The 17,847-nt window shown below is 37.2% G+C and overlaps 1 protein-coding gene and 1 pseudogene across 4 annotated transcripts in view; both read left to right on the top strand.

Annotated features, from left to right (window-relative positions):
* The window catches only part of SDCCAG8 (SHH signaling and ciliogenesis regulator SDCCAG8), a 248,408-nt gene that overhangs the window by 26,075 nt on the left and 204,486 nt on the right, over positions 1-17,847 (top strand). For all 4 annotated transcript variants that reach the window (XM_065935618.1, XM_065935615.1, XM_065935616.1 and 1 more), the window contains exons 5-6: positions 296-418; positions 6,250-6,390. In XM_065935618.1, coding sequence (XP_065791690.1) covers positions 296-418; positions 6,250-6,390 — 264 coding nt within the window. The remainder of the gene's footprint in view (positions 1-295; positions 419-6,249; positions 6,391-17,847) is intronic.
* Positions 12,625-14,569, top strand: LOC136168319 (zinc finger CCCH domain-containing protein 14 pseudogene; annotated as a pseudogene).

The following is a 17,847-nucleotide window of genomic DNA, read 5'->3' as shown; positions in this document are numbered from 1 at the left end:
CCCCACAGTCCTGTGGTATGGCCATTAGCAGGCTGTATACTGTCTTCCCCCAGCCTTCTGTTTGTTAGCTAATGCTTGAGTTTCTTGTTTGTCGAGATATAATTATAATATTTCAGAAAATGGATAGAGAGCATCAGTCTTCCATGCTTTATATCTGTCTAGTATAAACAACAAAGAAAAGCACTACTTAAGATTGCTTGATGTATGCAGTCTGCAAGTGGCATTTCTTAAAAAGAAAAAAAAGAGGCAGGAAAAAATGCTTAATGTATTTGGTATTTGTTTCTGCTTTTTATAGGAGGAACTCTCTGGAATGAAAAATAGGGTACAAGTGGTTGTGCTTGAAAATGAAAGGCTCCAACAAGAGCTGAAATCTCGAGGACAAGAAGAAATGAGGGAACAAACACTTCTGGATGAATCTGTGAGCATTTATTTAAACCATTAAACTAAAATATATATAGTCTGAATGTTGCCTCCTACCCTCTCCCTCAGCCTTCTTAACTGCTTCAGTTTTTTTCTTAAAGTTTGGCAGAAGTACGGTGCTGGTATTTACTTGGGGCTGCAGAAATTAAAAATCGCTATGGTGGCATGAATCCTCAAATGAAATGATGTGGTGGTGCCTAGCAGCCACTCCAGTTTCCTCTCTGAGCATTACCACTTGTATGTTTTCCATACGAAAGAGCAAGTCTGAAAGCAGGAAGTATGTCATATAGGAAGTATGTTAACAGGGCTGGACTTCGTTAAACCCAGCAACTGTTCAGAACTGTAGCTTAGATTTCTGTTTTATTTCTCTAAATCATCTTTGAACTTTGAGTTCCAATAAGTCTAATTAGCTTGGTGTAGCAGAAAGAACACTGACATGTGTGTCCAAGATTCAAAATGTTAATCTTCCCATTGACCCTAACAAGCTGTACGTCTGGCAAGTAGTTTTATAGGACTTTCAGGCTTGGCTTCACTTTGTAAGTCCTCTGTTTATTTATTGGCAATTTGAGAAGTTCGCCAATATTAGCAGTCCTTACTCTTTAATGTGAATGGGGTTTGGGATGCCTGCTGACAGTGCAGATCCTGGGCTTTATCCCCTGAGAGTTGGTCTGGGTTAGTGTTTGAGCAAGTTGCCAAAGTGAATCTATCGGTGGAATACATTTTGAGGAACAGAGAATTATGTGATCTCTATAATTCTGTGACATAAAATTTTTATGATGATATTTAAATAATGTTTAAATTTAATTTCTCTTTATGAGTTGTCAGAGATACTTTTGCCTGCAAAATATTTTTTACTCTTTTGCTGTGGGATGTAGTTGATAACAGTTGTTCTGCTTTTTGAGACAAAACTCAATTTTCCATGGGAAAGTTTTGGTACTTGCCTGTTTCGGCTTTACTTTGCAGTGTATTTTGGTGCTTTTGATTTAGTCATTATTAGTTCTGTTTAGGAAAAAAAACAACTGTTTTAATGTTTTACTTAGGTGTCCTCTAATTTTTGAAGTTTTTTTCTTAACCTAACCTGTTGTTTCATTTGTAATCCTGGAGTTCTATGTGTTAGAATTTGCTATTGTATCTGGATGTGTTAACTCTGAATAAAGTGTGAGCTGATTAGCATTTTAGTGTATTTTTCTGCAATTACACATCACTTTGTGATCAGCTATTTTCTTCATTATATAACATTTTCTGAATATTTATAGTATTGTATTATTAATATTAATGTTTGAAAATTTTGCCTTAGTTGCTATTATTTTGGGTCAATTTGAAAATGATTCATTAAAAAGTACTTATAAAGCTCACTTTTTAAATAATATATTCTTTTGATTTTCCTCCAAATATGCAGTGAACAGTGACTCAGTTATTCATAGTCTTTGATATTTATACAGTGCAAAGAAGTGGAAGATGGGGAAGTGAAATGAGAAAGGAAATAAGGCAGACAAGTGAATCAGAGGGCTAGAGAAGTGAGTAATGCAAAAAGGGAAGGAAATGATGGTAAAAGCACACATGCTTTGCCTTATGAACAAAGGAAACTTGCTTAAGAAAACTACAGATACACAGATTATAGAAAGGATAGAGTTGTAGAAAGCTTTTTTTAAAAAAAAAAATTCACATGAGCTAAAGCATAATGCAGATATTGAAATGATTGTTGCATATGTGTCAGGTGAATTTGATACCTATTTTAATGTTAGTCTTCTGTTTTATTTTGTTGTTACAAAATTATTTTTCCCACTTTCTACTTGTGGAGGTGAATTGAGGCATTTTGGCAACCTATGAATAGTGTTGTATTGAGAGTTTTGATATAAATTTTTTTTTTAATATTATTTTATTAAAAACTACTTAGAATATCTTAAATATAAACAGATCGAGAGATATTATCTTCCTTTTTTCCTAAACTCTTTTTAATGAGCCTATTACCATGTTGATGGTAAATCTTGCCTAAGCTATTGGCAGATTTGAATATTTATTTTCAGTGTTTCTTCATGCCTTCTTTGGAAAAACAATTGAAATAAGTGTATAGTAATAATTAATATTTATTGATGACTGCATGGTTATGATGTGCCAGGTACTGTATCAAATACTTTGTTTACATTATATCATTTCAGTCTTATGATAACCGCATAAGGCAGGTGTTGTTACATCTACTTTCAGATGATTAAATTAAGGTATACATCAGTTAAGTAACCTACAAAGCTAGAACTCAAACACAGCACTGTCTGACTCCCCTGATCCATCTCCCTGGCCTTGAATAATACTGCCTTTCTGACTAGATTAGGAATAACTTATCAATATTAAACCAAACCATCTTTGCCATGGACTGGGACTTTGATGGTAGCCTACATGACTTTTAGCTTTTAGCTTAGTTTTTGACTTAACAGTTGAAGAGGCAAGCAGATTAGTTTTAAATAACCAAAACCATTCAAAGAATATTTCATTTGCATCTTCATTTTTTATCATATTCCTTCTTGAGGGGCTTTTCTTGCAAATTCAAAAATTATATTGAAATACTCTTTTTATTAGAATTTTTTTTTAAGTAGAAAATTTCTGAACTATTTCTTTCCATGTCTCTTCATCCCTTCCATTTCAACCCCTCCCCTCAATTAAGAAATCAGAGGTCTTCAGTGATCTTCAGGTATGTAAATGTAATTTGACTTTTTGTATCTTGATCAAATATCTTTCAAGTTTTTTGAAAGCTATCTGTGAAAGAACATGTCAATTAGACTAGCACTTATTTCCAAACAATATTATTTGATATCATAAATCAGAGATCTATAGTCTACATACGTCCTCCAATTTCTCCATAGGAAATTTGTACCACTTTCCTTCGTTGCTCTGCAAGACTATTTTTAATACAATTAAATCTTGGAAGATTTTTCCCTACTTAAAGAATCAAGTTCAAGCTTATTAGCATGGCATGCTTTACTTTCCAGATCCTTATTTAATTCTCTGGCTTCTTCTTTTTTTTTTCATTTTTCCTGGTGGCTCAGACAGTAAAGAATCTGCCTGCAATGTGGGAGATCTGGGTTCCATTCCTAGGTCAGGAAGATCCCCTGAAGAAGGGAATGGCTACCTACTCCAGTATTCTTTTTTTTGTTGTTGTTAATTGTTTATTTATTGAGAGACTATTTCTCACCCCAGATAGTCATAGTTTCATAGTTCAGGAACACAGGAAAGTGACAAACTTCCATGGAACTCAACCCAAGAAATTCTTCATATTCCAAATCACTTTGCACTCTGAAAAATACCAGCCTTCCTCATCTCCTCAAAATCTTTCATGGAATCATAATTTCTGTAGAAATCTGCATATGCCTTCTTTCTTCATTCAGCCACAGCAAACTTATAGAAAGTTGCAAACCCCAGGGAGACCATGAATGCTCCAACAATATGAAATCGCAGACGTTTGGCCAGGAGGCCACGCATCTGAGGTTTTGCCAAAGCATTGGACATGGTAGTTCTCGACGGCTCAACCGCAACGTCCTTCCAGGCTCTCCAGTATTCTTGCCTGGAGAATTCCATAGACAGAGGAGGCTGGCAGGCTACAGTCCATGGGGTCTATAAAGTTGGACATGACTGTGCAACTAACACACACACTTTCATAATTGATTTACAATGCTGTGCCAATCTCTGCTGTACCACAAAATAGCTGTTATACACATATTTGCATTCTTTTTTATACTCTTTTCCCTTATGGTTTATCACAAGATATTGAATATATCAGATAGTTCTCTGTGTTATACATTAAGACCTTCTTGTTTATCAATTCTAAATGTAATAGCTTGCATCTACCAACAGCAAGCTCCCAGTCTATCCTTCTCTCTTCTCCCCTATCCCTTGCCCACTGCAAATCTATTCTCTATGTCTATGAGCCTGTTTCTGTTTTGTATGTAGATTAATTTGTGCCATATTTTAGGTACAAATATGGCACATGATAAATGATATTAAGTGGTATTTGTCTTTCTCTTTCTGACCTACTTCACTTAGTATGATAATCTCTAGTTGCATCCATGTTGCTGCAAATGGCATTATTTCATTTTTCATGACTGAGTAGTATTCCATCATGTATGTGTACCACATCTTTATTTATTCATCTGTAAATGGACGTTTAGGTTGTTTCCATGCTTTGGCTATCATAAACAGTTCTACTTTCATCTTCTGACATTATTGCCTTGTATGTCAACCTTTAATAATACTGAATTTCCTAAAAGCCTCTGGGAAGCACCATGCTATTTCTCATTTCTGTGAGTTTTCTCATGGTGTTCTCACTTCTTGGCATCTAACTTATTTTTTTCATCCTTCAAGATATCACACCAGTGTCAAAACTTCTCCAGGAACTTTCCTTGAATCTCCAGTTGCTCTTGGTATATCTCTTCTGTCTGGCCTTGTCCTGACATGCACACTTATGGCTTTATTAAGTTGAAATTATCTGCTTAGGTTTTTCTTTTAGTTAGCCTATAAACTCCTCAAGGTTAAGATTGGTCTTTCTCATTTTTACCACCCACCACTGGCCACCAAGCTTTTAGCAGAATGCCTGAACATAGTCAGTATTATACAAGTTCTTTGAACTTCCCAAAGAATATGGAATAGAATCTCAGAATACTACTTTGAATGAATACAGTTTACCACATTCTAACATGATATGACACCACAGTATAGTTCTGCGTTTGGGGACGTATCCTTGCTTATGAATACTACTGTGTCCCTTGGCCCTTAATAGGAGTTCATTAATTACTTGTTGGATAAATTAAATAAATATTTTAGTTCTTGATTCACACATAAATCACCCAGTGTTTGAGCTGATTATACTGAATGCTGAGAGAATGCCAAAGTTTGCCAATTGACAGTGGGTACACCAAATTCAGTCTCTAGACATATTTTGTCTATTTGAAAAACTGACTCAGTATTTAACAGTGTTTCAATTGAAGAGCCAGATATCTGCCTCATCTTTTTGAAAATCTAAAGATTTTTGGGAGGTAATATGAGATGGCATTCACATATGGCAGCAATTGACTGGAACTGAATAGTGACTTCTTTCTGGGGTTGCTCTGTCGTGGTCCCTATGACTACTTTTTGGATCCTTGACAGGCAAGCTGCATGTCAGTTCTGTTTATCATCATGCGCTGTTTTTTCTCATTGAAGATAAATACTTTTCTGAAAAGGCAGAAGAGCATAGTGGTTTAGGACTCTGGAGCTAGATTGCTAGGGTTCAGATCCTAGCTCTGCCACTTATTAGTCACTTTCTACCTCTGTGACTTGTAGCAGTTACTCTCCGTAACTCAGTTTCCTCATCTATAAAATGGAGATAACAATGAAACTTGTCCCATAGAATTATTGTAATGATTAACTAAGTTGATATATGTGGAGGACATAAAACAGTGTCTGACACATAGTAAACATCTTATGTAGTAATTATTATTATTAGTCATATCTTTATGAAATGTGAAAAATAAAAAACAAACCAAGAGAGGTTTATGTGTTTCAAGAGTATATGTCTCCAAAGAGGTAAGAGACAATTTCATTTGTTCAATACACTGATACAGAGCCCTCTTCACTCATTTACATTATTGCCTGTACCTGTAGGAATTCAATTTTGTAACATGGGTTTGGAATATGCCCCTAACGGCTTGAAAATGCAGAATAATTGTTGATTTGTATCTAGAAGCATCTGCTGTTTTCCTTATTCCTTTCATCACAGATAATCAGTATTCCATTTGTAAAGTATGTATATTGATTTAGAAGTTAAAAGTCAATTGCAAGTACTTTCACATTTTATTTTAGGGAAACATGCAGAATTCTTGGATTACAACAGGCGAAGACTATAGGGTGGATGAAGGTGCAAAGAGATCATTTTCATGTGGCAATGCCGATACTATCAAAGTTGCTTCTGCTGGTGAGGCTGAAAAATGGAAACTAGAACTGGTGAGTATTGGGTACTTTTTTCATATGCATCTGCACTTTTGGTACTTTTTTATTGTGGTGAATATATATAACACAAAATTTGCTATTTTAACCATTTAAAATTTTAAGTGTACAATTATTTACACTAAATACATTCACAGTGTTGTTCAACCATAAACAGTACTCATTTCCAGAACATTTTTATCATCCCAAACAAAAACTCTACCAATTAAATAATAACTTCCATTCCCCTCTTCCCACAACCTTTGGTAACATTTTCTGCTTTATGTCTTTATATAAGTTTGTCTATTCTAGATACTTCACATAAGTGTTTCTCATTTTGTCTGGCTTATTTCATTGAGCATACAGTTTTCAAGTTTCATCCATGTTGTAATGTGTATCATAATTTTATATCTTTATAAGGGTGAATAATATTCCACTGTACATATATGCCACACTTTGTTTTTCCTTTTATCTCAATGGATTTTGGGGGGGGTTCAACCTATTGGCTGTTGTGGTAAGGCTGCTATGAACATTCATGCGCAAGTATCTGTTTGAGGTCCTACTTTCAAATATAATCAGAAAGCAATTGTTGGATCATTTGGTAATTCTTCATTTTTTTTTCCTGCTTCTCATACTCAATTATTTCAATTGTTCCATCTTCAAATTTTCAGATTCTTTCTTCTGCTGCCCAAATCTCTAAAATCTCTTTAGTGAATTTTTTTATTTCAGTTTTTGTTGTTTTCAGCTCCAAAATTTGTTTGGTTCTTTTCTATAATTTGTTTTCCTGACTTCCTTTAGTTCTTTGTTCATATTTTCTCTTAGCATTCTGAGTGCTCTTAGGCAGTCATTTTAAAGCTTTCGTCTAGTAAGTCTGATGTCTGCAGCTTCATAGGCATGATTCCTGTCAGTTTATTCTGTTGAATTGAGTGAGCCATGTTTTCCTCTTTGTTTGTATGCCTACTGATTTTTTGTTGTTGAAAACTGGGCATTAAACTGTTATATGTGATAACTCTGGAAATCAGATACCCTAGTTTTTTAAGATTTGATGTCTTTTTTTATTGTTGAAGGCTGTCATAGTCCTTTAAAGAATTTTCCAAACTATTTCTGTAAAAACTATTCCTTGTTGTGTGTGATCACTGAGATCTCTGTTCCATTAGCTCATATTCAGCTGATGTTTGAGAGATTTCCTTGACTGCCAGCGGCTGAAACAAACAACAACAAGAAAGCCAAGAAGCCCCCCAAAAATAGAACAACCAGCTCTCCAAGTCTTTGCACTCTGACTGTGCTGGACTTTAGCTTACAGTTAGGCCTGCTCTGAGCCTAGAGATCAGTCTGAAGTGAAAGCTTCGGGTCTTAGGACTTTTCTGAGAATGCATTTTCCCTGGGCATGTTTGTGGCTTTCTAAACTCCCCATATACATAGATGCTTCTGAATGTCCCAATTTCCCGAGGAGTCTAAAATAATTATATTTAAGATCAAATGATACTTTTAAATCCTTTGATCTGGGTGAAAATAATGGAATGATGGAACCAAAAATGGAATGTTCCAGGGGAAGATATAATGAATCATAGTTCCACTCTCATTATTATCCACAGGTTTTGTTGTTAAATTTTTCTAAAGGCTCTTTCCGGCCCAAATTTCCTTGCTCCTTCTCATTGTCTAATCCAAGCTTTTTTCTAGTATTTAGGAAAGAGTTCCTTTCTTTAAAAAAATCAGAAGAGACTAAGTAAATTATATGGTTTTTTTCCAACTGAATAAGCTATGATAGCTACTTAATACCCATAGGATTAAGACCAATCTCCCAAGCCATCTGCTATTTTCTTCAAACTACATTTCCAGACTCACTTCTCATTCTTCTGTCATTCTTGCAAGTATTGGCTATAAGCACACACACCACTCACTTCTTGCTACTTCATAAGCTTATGTCCCAGTTCCATTTCTCTTTGAAGAATTGACTTTGGCTTATGTAATAATCCCTGCCTAAATTGCTTCCTTCTTATTCCTCTACCTATTGAAATGTTTACCTACCAAACTTAGTTCAAATGTCCCCTCCCATTCTACCTTCCCTAATTACATGCTTCCTTTCCTCCTTTTCCCACATTAGAATTAGTTTCCCTCTTACGTCTTCTCTTAGTGTTCTGTTTATAACTATTATAGATTCACTTGTTTATCCTGTTTGTGTTAAAGCTCAGTCTCTGCTTCTGTGTGCTTTCTGTTCCAAGTCTTCCTCACTTCTTTTAAGGATTTCACTCTTGCACGTATCTCCTCTTGCTCTTGTACCTTATATCCCTCTTAACTGGGTTTTTAGCAAAATATGTGCTATACTAGCTCCTGTCTTAAAGCAAATAAACACAAAATATATTCTCTTCATCTTACATTCCCTTTGAACTATCACCCAGCTACTCCCCTTCATACCAAAGGCTTTTGAAGCAGTTGTCTATACTCACACCTCTGTTCCTCACAGCCCATTCTGTCTTCAACATAGTTTATTTGAGCTTCTCCCCCCATATTCCCCTAAACCATTTCTTTTCAAGGTCATTAATAACCTCCACATATCAGTCTTCATCTTCCTTCCTCATCTCAGAGCAGCATTCTATAATATGTACATTAGCTGGTCATGCCATCCTTTGATATTTCTAATGACACAATTTAACATAAATTCAGAAAAGTATGCAAAACAAAAATGTACAGCTTTAGGATTTATCTCCAAATGAATAGCCATGTATTGTCCCTGTAAGATGTCTAACATTACCATGTCCCACAAGCCCTCTTCCTGCCCACTCCCAGTCATCACCTCTCATTCTCTTAAAGCTAAACACTAGCTTGACTTTTATGAAAACTGATCCCTAAGCATGATCCCCAAACATTCAAATTGATTTTTGCCTGGTTTTTAAAATATTACATTAATTGAATCACATAGTACTTATTCTTTCTTGTGTAGCTATTTTTCAGTATTATATTTGATAGATTCATATATTTTTTTAGTTGCATGTGTTAGAAGTTTATTCATTTTCATTGATAGATCTACTGTATCAATATAACAGAATTATGTATTTATGTATTGCTGACAGATATTTATATTTTTCCAGTCTGGGGATATTGTGATTATTGCTGCTGTGAGCATTCTTTTATGCGTCTGTTGGTGTGCATTGTACACATTTATGTTGGGTATGCACCTTGGAGTGTCATTGTTGGTCACAGTGTATGTATATGCTCAATTTGAGTAAAAAGGGGCAAACTTTTCCAAGGTGAGTTTTTTATTAGTTGACACTTCTGTCAGCAGCATGAGTGATACCATTGCTCCATATCCTTGCCAACACTTGATAGTCTGTTTTTCTGGTGGTCCTAGAGTGTTCTCATTGTGATTTTTATTTTCATTTCTCTGATTTCTCATGTGATTGAGTATCTTTTCAAATGCCATTTGATGTCCTTTTTAGTGACATGCCTGTTCAAATGTCCTACTTATTTTTTTGAATTATCTGGCAATGTTTTTTTAAAGCTCTTAATATGAGTATAAGCCCATTATTGGTTACCTCTGTTGGAACATATTTTCCTATTTTTTTGTGCTTTTTCTTGGAACTCTCTTGATAGGTTTCTTTTTTCTCTTTCTTTCTTGATTAGAATTTCTTAATTTTAATGTGGTCCAATTTACCAGTGTTTTCCCTTTATTTTTTAGTATCTTTTCTGACCTATATAAAAAAGTATTTCCCTATCCCCAAGGCCATCAGATATTCTGAAGATATTCTCCTATATTATCTTTCAGAAACCTTATAATCTTGCTTTTTACATTTAAAACTACAGTGTACAAGGAATTTATTTTTGTATCTGATGGGAAGTGTAGGGGGTTACTTTTTCGATTGGGTTATTTATATATCCTAGCATCATCTATTGAGAAGACAATCATTTGCCTGACACCTTTGTTATAAATCAGGTTTGCATATATGTGTGAGTCTGTTTCTGGGCTTTGTGTTTTATGTCTTTGGTGTCTGTGTTACTACTTCTTTGTGCTATTACCATCATGTCTTGATTCTTATAACCTTGTATCTGGTAGACCAAGTCTTCCAACATTTTTCTTAGAACTAAAAAATGTCCTATTTCTTGCCTTTTGCATTTCCAAATACATTTATAATTAGTTAGCTTTCAAAAAGCCATTAAGTAGTTTTGATTGAGATTACATTAAAGGTATAGGTCATTTGTGGGAGGAAGACTTGATATCTTATGATAATATATTGTCTAATAGTAAAATTGCATATCAGTCTATTTCAGTTCAGTTCAGTTGCTCAGTCGTGTCCGACTTTTTGTGACCCCATGAATCGCAGCATGCCAGGCCTCCCTGTCTAGCACAAACTCCCGGAGTTTACTCAAACTCATGTCCATCGAGCCATCTCATCCTCTGTCATTCCCTTCTCCTCCTGCCCCCAATCCCTCCTAGCATCAGGGTCTTTTCCAATGAGTCAACTCTTCACATAAGGTGGCCAAAGTATTGGAGTTTCAGCTTCAGCATCAGTCCTTCCAATGAACACCCAGGACTGACTCCTTTAGGATAGACTGGTTGTATCTCCTTGCAGTCTAAGGGACTCTCAAGAGTCTTCTCCAACACCACAGTTCAAAAGCATCAATTTTTCAGTGCTCAGCTTTCTTCACAGTCCAACTTTCACATCCATACATGACCACTGGAAAAACCATAGCCTTGACTAGATGGACCTTTGTTGGCAAAGTAATGCCTCTGCTTTTTAACATACTATCTAGGTTGGTCATAGCTTTCCTTCCAAGGAGTAAGCATCTTTTAATTTCATGGCTGCAATCACCATCTGCAGTGATTTTGGAGCCCCAAAAAATAAAGTCTGACACTGCTTCCACTGTTTTCCCTATCTATTTCCCATGAAGTGGTGGGACCAGATGCCATGATCTTAGTTTTCTGAATGTTGAGCTTTAAGCCAACTTTTTCACTCTCCTCTTTCACTTTCATCAAGAGGCTTTTTAGTTCCTCTTCACTTTCTGCCATAAGGGTGGTGTCATCTGCATATCTCAGGTTATTGATATTTCTCCCAGCAATCTTGATTCCAGCTTGTGCTTCTTCCAGCCCAGCGTTTCTCATGATGTACTCTGCATATAAGTTAAATAAGCAGTGTGACAATATACAGCCTTGACGTACTCCTTTTCCTATTTGGAACCAGTCTGTTGTTCCATGTCCAGTTCTAACTGTTGCTTCCTGACCTGCATATAGGTTTCTCAAGAGACAGGTCAGGTGGTCTGGTATTCCCATCTCTTTCAGAATTTTCCACAGTTTATTGTAATCCACACAGTCAAAGCCTTTGGCATAGTCAATAAAGCAGAAATAGATGTTTTTCTGGAACTTTCTTGCTTTTTTGATGATCCAGTAGATGTTGGCAATTTGATCTCTGGTTCCTCTGCCTTTTCTAAAAGAAGCTTGAACATCTGGAAGTTCACGGTTCACGTATTGCTGAAGCCTGGCTTGGAGAATTTTGAGCATTACTTTACTAGCGTGTGAGATGAGTGTAATTGTGTGGTAGTTTGAGCATTCTTTGGGATTGCCTTTCTTTGGGATTGGAATGAAAACTGACCTTTTCCATTCCTGTGGCCACTGCTGAGTTTTCCAAATTTGCTGGCATATTGAGTGTAGCACTTTCACAGCATCATCTTTCAGGATTTGAAGCTCAACTGGAATTCTGTCACCTCCACTAGCTTTGTTCATAGTGATGCTTCCTAAGACCCACCTGACTTCACATTCCAGGATGTCTAGCACACCATTTAGGTCATCTTTAATTTTTTTTCAGCTTTTTATAGTTTTCTGAATAAAGGCCTTACACATATTTCTTTAGAATTAACCTCTAGATTTTTAAAGAGTATTATCATAAGCAATATACATATTTAATATTTTCATTTTCTTATTCTTCATGCTAGTATAGAGAAAAGCCCATGGTTTCTGTATTTTGACTGACTCCTACTTGCTTTTGATTAGTGTTATCATTGTATTTTTTTCCTATTGTTTTACTTTTAACATACTTATATCTTCATGTTTAATATGGGTTTCTGTGGACAGCATATAGTTGAGTTTTGCTTTCTTTATCCAATCTGACAATATCTGTCCTTTAAAAGTGATTATGTGAGTGGCGGTCTGGCTGTGGGCGGGGAAGCCGGCGCCGGGCCCCTGGTCCGGGGGACGCCGCTCAGTGCCCGCCGCTTCCCCCCGCGGAGCCATGGAGATCAGCACGGAGATCAGCCAGTGCCATTAAGGGGAAATTGCAAGAATTAGGAGCTTATGTTGATGAAGAACTTCCTGATTACATTATGGTGATGGTGGCCAACAAGAAAAGTCAGGACCAAATGAGGACCTGTCCCTGTTTCTAGGGAACAACACAAGTCGATTCACCCTATGGCTTCACGGTGTATTAGATAAACTTCGTTCTGTTAACAACAGACCCCTCTAGTCTGAAGTCTTCTGATAACAACCTCTTTGATGGTAACGTACCTTCAAACAAGAGCAGTTTCAGTCCAGGAGATGAGAGAAGGCACGAAGCTGCAGTGCCACCTCTTGCAGTTTCTAGCACTAGACCTGAAAAAAGAGAATCTAGAGTCTCTTCAAGTTCACAGGAGCAGAAAGCCACTAATGTCAGACAAACTTACGATGATGGAGCTGCAGCCCAACTAATGTCCACAGTGAAACCTTTGAGGGAGCTGGCACCCTCTGAAGATGTGATTGATATTAAGCCAGAACCAGATGATCTCATTGATGAAGACCTCAATTTTGTGCAGGAGAATCCCTTATCTCAGAAAAAAACTACAGTGACACTTACATACGGTTCTTCTCGCCCTTCTATTGAAATTTATCGACCACCTGCGAGTTGAAACGCAGATAGTGGTGCTCATTTAAACAGGTTGCAGTTTCAACAGCAGCAAAACAGTATTCATGCTGCCAAACAGCTTGATGTTCAGAGCAGCCAGGTGTATGAGACAGGACGTCTGTGTGAACCAGAAGTGCTTCACAGCTTAGAAGAGACTTACAGTCCCTTCTTCAGAAGCAACTCAGCAAAGATGAGTATTGAGGAAGAACACTTTCGGAAGAGAAAGTTGCCTGTGGTAGGTTCAGTTGTTAAAGTAAAAAAGTTCAGTCACGATGGAGAAGAGGAGGAGGCAGACGATGACTATGGGTCCCCACAGCAAGCCTCTGCAGCAGCGTGTCAGCGCCGGCGAAGCCTGAACAGAGACCTTCACTTCCACCTTCTAAACAAGCTAACAAGAATCTGATTTTGAAGGCTATTTCTGAAGCTCAAGAATCTGTAACAAAAACAACTAACTATTCTACAGTCTCACAGAAACAGACACTTGCAGTTGCTCCCAGAACTCGAACTTCTCAGGAAGAATTGCTAGCAGAAAGGGTCCAGGGACAAGGCAGAGTCCCCAGGATAAGTTCTCCCATTAAAGAAGAGGAAACAAAAGGAGATAATATAGACAAAAGTCAAGGAACTCAACAGAGGCAGTTGTTATCCCGATAGCAAATTGACCCTGTAATGGCAGAAACTCTGCAGATCACTCAAGCTGAGATGAGTGAGCTGAGCGTGGCACAGAAGCCAGAGAAGCTGCTAGAGCGCTGCAAGTACTGGCCTGCCTGCAAGAACGGGGACAAGTGCGCTTACCATCACCCCGTGTCGCCTTGCAAAGCCTTTCCCAATTGTAAATTTGCTGAGAAGTGTCTGTTTGTTCGTCCAAATTGTAAACATAATGCAAAATATACTAAACCAGACTGTCTCTTCACTCACATGAGCTGAAGAACCCCAGCACTGCCTCCAAAACCAGTCACAGCACCAGTACCGCCTTCCAGTATCAGCTGTGCCGCTACTTCCCAGCTTGTAAGAAAATGGAGTGTCCCTTCTGTCATCCGAAACACTAGGTTTAACACGCAGTGTACGCGACCTGACTGTATGTTTTATCACCCCACCATTACTGTGCCACCGCAACATGCCTTGAAATGGATTCGACCTCAGACCAGTGAATGACACCCAGTCCTACCTGACGGAAGACTGTGGCGTTTGAAAGTTTCCATCTACTGATGAAAGACATCCTGCAGAATTTGTCAAATCTTTGAAACTTGGAATATATTGCTTTCATAATATGAAGTTTATTGCCTATCTGAAGTGTATAATTTTTCAAGTTTGCAAGTTTATTAAGTGATTTTAGCATTGGGTCTTTTTTTTGTTGTTTTGTTTTGACTATGGAAAGAGAGTTTAAGGAAAAGCTTAACTCTATTAAAACATTTGAGGCATGTTTGTAAAAAAAAAAGTGATTATGTGTATACTTGGCTTTAAATCTACTATCTTGTTATGTCTTTTTTTTCCCCTTCTGCTATTTCTTCACCTTTTCTTTTTTTTCCCTTTCCTGCCTTCTTTTGAGTTAGTTGGACATTTTAATGGTTCCATTTTATTTCCTTTTCTCACTCTGGAAAAATCTTTAGCACCAGCATTCACCTGGTTTTGTTCAAGTCAATAACCCAGGGTTATTTTTCATTTCTTTCTCTCCCCCACATCTATTCAGTCATAAAATTCTGTCAGTTTTACATGAGTGGATAGAACTCCTAGAGGGGAACATAAGCAAATCATTCTCTGACATAAATCTTAGCAATATTTTCTTAGATCAGTGTCCCAAGGCAAAAGAAATAAAAGCAAAAATAAATAAGTGGGACCTAAAAACTTTTACTATGCAAAAGAAACCAACAACAAAACCTATAGCATAGTAGAAAATATCTGCAAACTATGTGACCAACAAGGAGTTAATATCCAAAGATAGAAATATCCCATAACTCAATACCAAAAAAACCAGACAACCCAATCAAAAATGGAGAAAGGACCCAGACAGACATTTTTCCAAAGAAGATTTATAGATGACCAACAGGCACATAAAAAAAAATTATTAGAGAAATGCAAATCAAAGCCTCAGTGAGGTATCACTTCACACTAGTCAGAATGGCTATCATCAAAAAGTATACAAATAATAAATGCTGGAGAGATATGGAGAGATGGGAACCCTTGTGCTCTGTTAGTGGGAATGTAAATTGGTGCAGCCACTTTGGGAAATAGTTTTTCAGGAGGCTCCCTGAAAAACTCAAAATAGAGCTAGCATATGATACCCACTGCTGAGTATTTATCCTCCCCCAAAATGAAACCTCCTATTTGAGAAGACTCATGCCCCCCAATGTCCATAGCATCATTATTTACAATAGCCAAGACATGGAAGCAACTTGTGTCCATCAGCAGACAATTGGCTTAAAAGATATTGTTTATATATATATAATAGAATATTACTCTGCCATAAAAAGAATGAAGTATTGTCATTTGTAGCAACATGGATGGGCCTAGAAAATATTATACGTAGTGAAGAAAGAGAAATACAAATTCTCTTTTTTTTTAGAAATGCAAATTCTATATGACATCACTTTTATGTGAAATCTGAGAAAATAATGCAAATAAATCTATATACAAAACAGAAACAGACTCACAGGCATAGAAAACAAATTATGGTTGACAAAGGGGAGAGGGAGTGAAGGAGGGACAGATTCGGAGTATGGGATTAACAGATACAAACTACTCTGCATGAAATAGATAGGCAACAAGGATTTACTGTGCAACACAGGGAATTATATTCAGTACCTAATAATAACCTATAATGAAACATATTTGGAAAACTCAGCAGTGGTCACAGGAATGGAAAAGGTCAGTGTTCATTCCCATCCCAAAAAAGGGCAATGCCAAAAAATGTTCAAACTACCACACAATTGCACTCATCTCACATGCTAGCAAAGTAATGCTCAAAATTCTCCAAGCACGGCTTCAACAGTACGTGAACCAAGAACTTCCAGATGTTCAAGCTGGATTTAGAAAAGGCAGAGGAACCAGAGATCAAATTGCCAGCATATGCTGAATCATTGAAAAAGCAAGAGAATTCCAAAAAAACCATCTATTTCTGCTTTACTGATTACACCAAAGCCTTTGACTGTGTAGATCACAACAATCTGGAAACTTCTTCAAGAGACGGGAATACCAGACCACCTTACCTGCCTCCTGAGACATCTGTATGCAGTTCAAGAAGCAACAGTTAGAACTGGACATGGAACAACAGACTGGTTCCAAATTGGGAAAGGAGTACATCAAGGCTGTGTATTGTCACCCTGCTTATTTAACTTATATGCAGAGTACATCATGCGGAATGCTGGGCTGGGTGAAGCACAAACTGGAATCAAGATTGCCAGGAGAAATATCAATAACCTCAGATATGCAGATGACACCACCCATATGGCAGAAAGTGAAGAGGAACTAAAGAGCCTCTGATGAAAGTGCAAGAGAAGAGTGAAAAAGCTGGCTTAAAACTCAACATTCAAAAAACTAAGATCATGGCATCTGGTCCTACCACTTCATGACAAATAGATGGGGAAACAATGGAAACAGTGACAGACCTTATTTTCTTAGCTTCCAAAATCACTGCAAATGTTAACTGCAGCCATGAAACTCGAAGACGTCTGCTCCTTGGAAGAAAAGTTTGAGCAACCTAGACAGCATATTAAAAAGGCAGAGACATTACTTGGCCAACAAAGGTCCATCTTGTCAAAGCTAGGGTTTTTCCAGTAGTCATGAATGAATGTGAGAGTTGTACTATAAAGAAATCTGAGCACCAAAGAATTGATGCTTTTGGACTGTGGTCTTGGAGAAGACTCTTGAGAGACCCTTGGACTGAAAGGAGATCCAACCAGTCAATCCTAAAGGAAATCAGTCCTGAATATTCATTGGAAGGACTGCTGCTGAATCTGAAACTCCAGTTCTTTGGCCACCTGATGCGAAGAACTGACTCATTGGAAAAGACCCTGATGCTGGGAAAGATTGAAGACAGGAGGAGTAGGGGTTGATAGAGGATGAGATGGTTGGATGGCATCACTGACTTGATGGGCATGAGTTTGAGCAAGCTCCAGGAGTTGGTGATGGACAGGGAAGCCTGGTATGCTGCAGTTGATGGGAACGCAAAGTGTCGGACACAACTGAGCAAATGAAGTGAACTGAAATCACTTGACTGTACACCTGAAACACTTAATATTGTAAATCAACTATACTTAATAAAAATAAATAAAATTTAACACTAAACCAAGAGAAAAAAATTCTCTAAATTATGCTTGTTTGCAGTTTGGACTAAATATTTTCTATCTTTGTTGCTTGATTACTCTTTTTTAAACTTTTTATTTTATATGGGAGTATCGCCAATTAACAATGTAATGATAGTTTACCGTGTACAGCAAAGGGACTCAGCCGTACTTACACATGTGCCCATTCTCCCTTAAACTCTGCTCCCATCAGGTGGCCACATGATGTTGAGCAGAGTTCCCTGTGCTACACAGTAGGTCCTTGTAGGTTATCCATTTTAAATATAACAGTGTGTACATGTCGATCCAAGTTCTGTAACTATCTCTTTCCC

The sequence above is a fragment of the Muntiacus reevesi genome, chromosome 5 (assembly GCF_963930625.1).
Source record: "Muntiacus reevesi chromosome 5, mMunRee1.1, whole genome shotgun sequence".
NCBI classification, from domain to species: Eukaryota; Metazoa; Chordata; class Mammalia; order Artiodactyla; family Cervidae; genus Muntiacus; species Muntiacus reevesi.
Note: the sequence above shows the minus strand (reverse complement) of the source record. Positions and strands in the feature narration are given on the sequence as shown.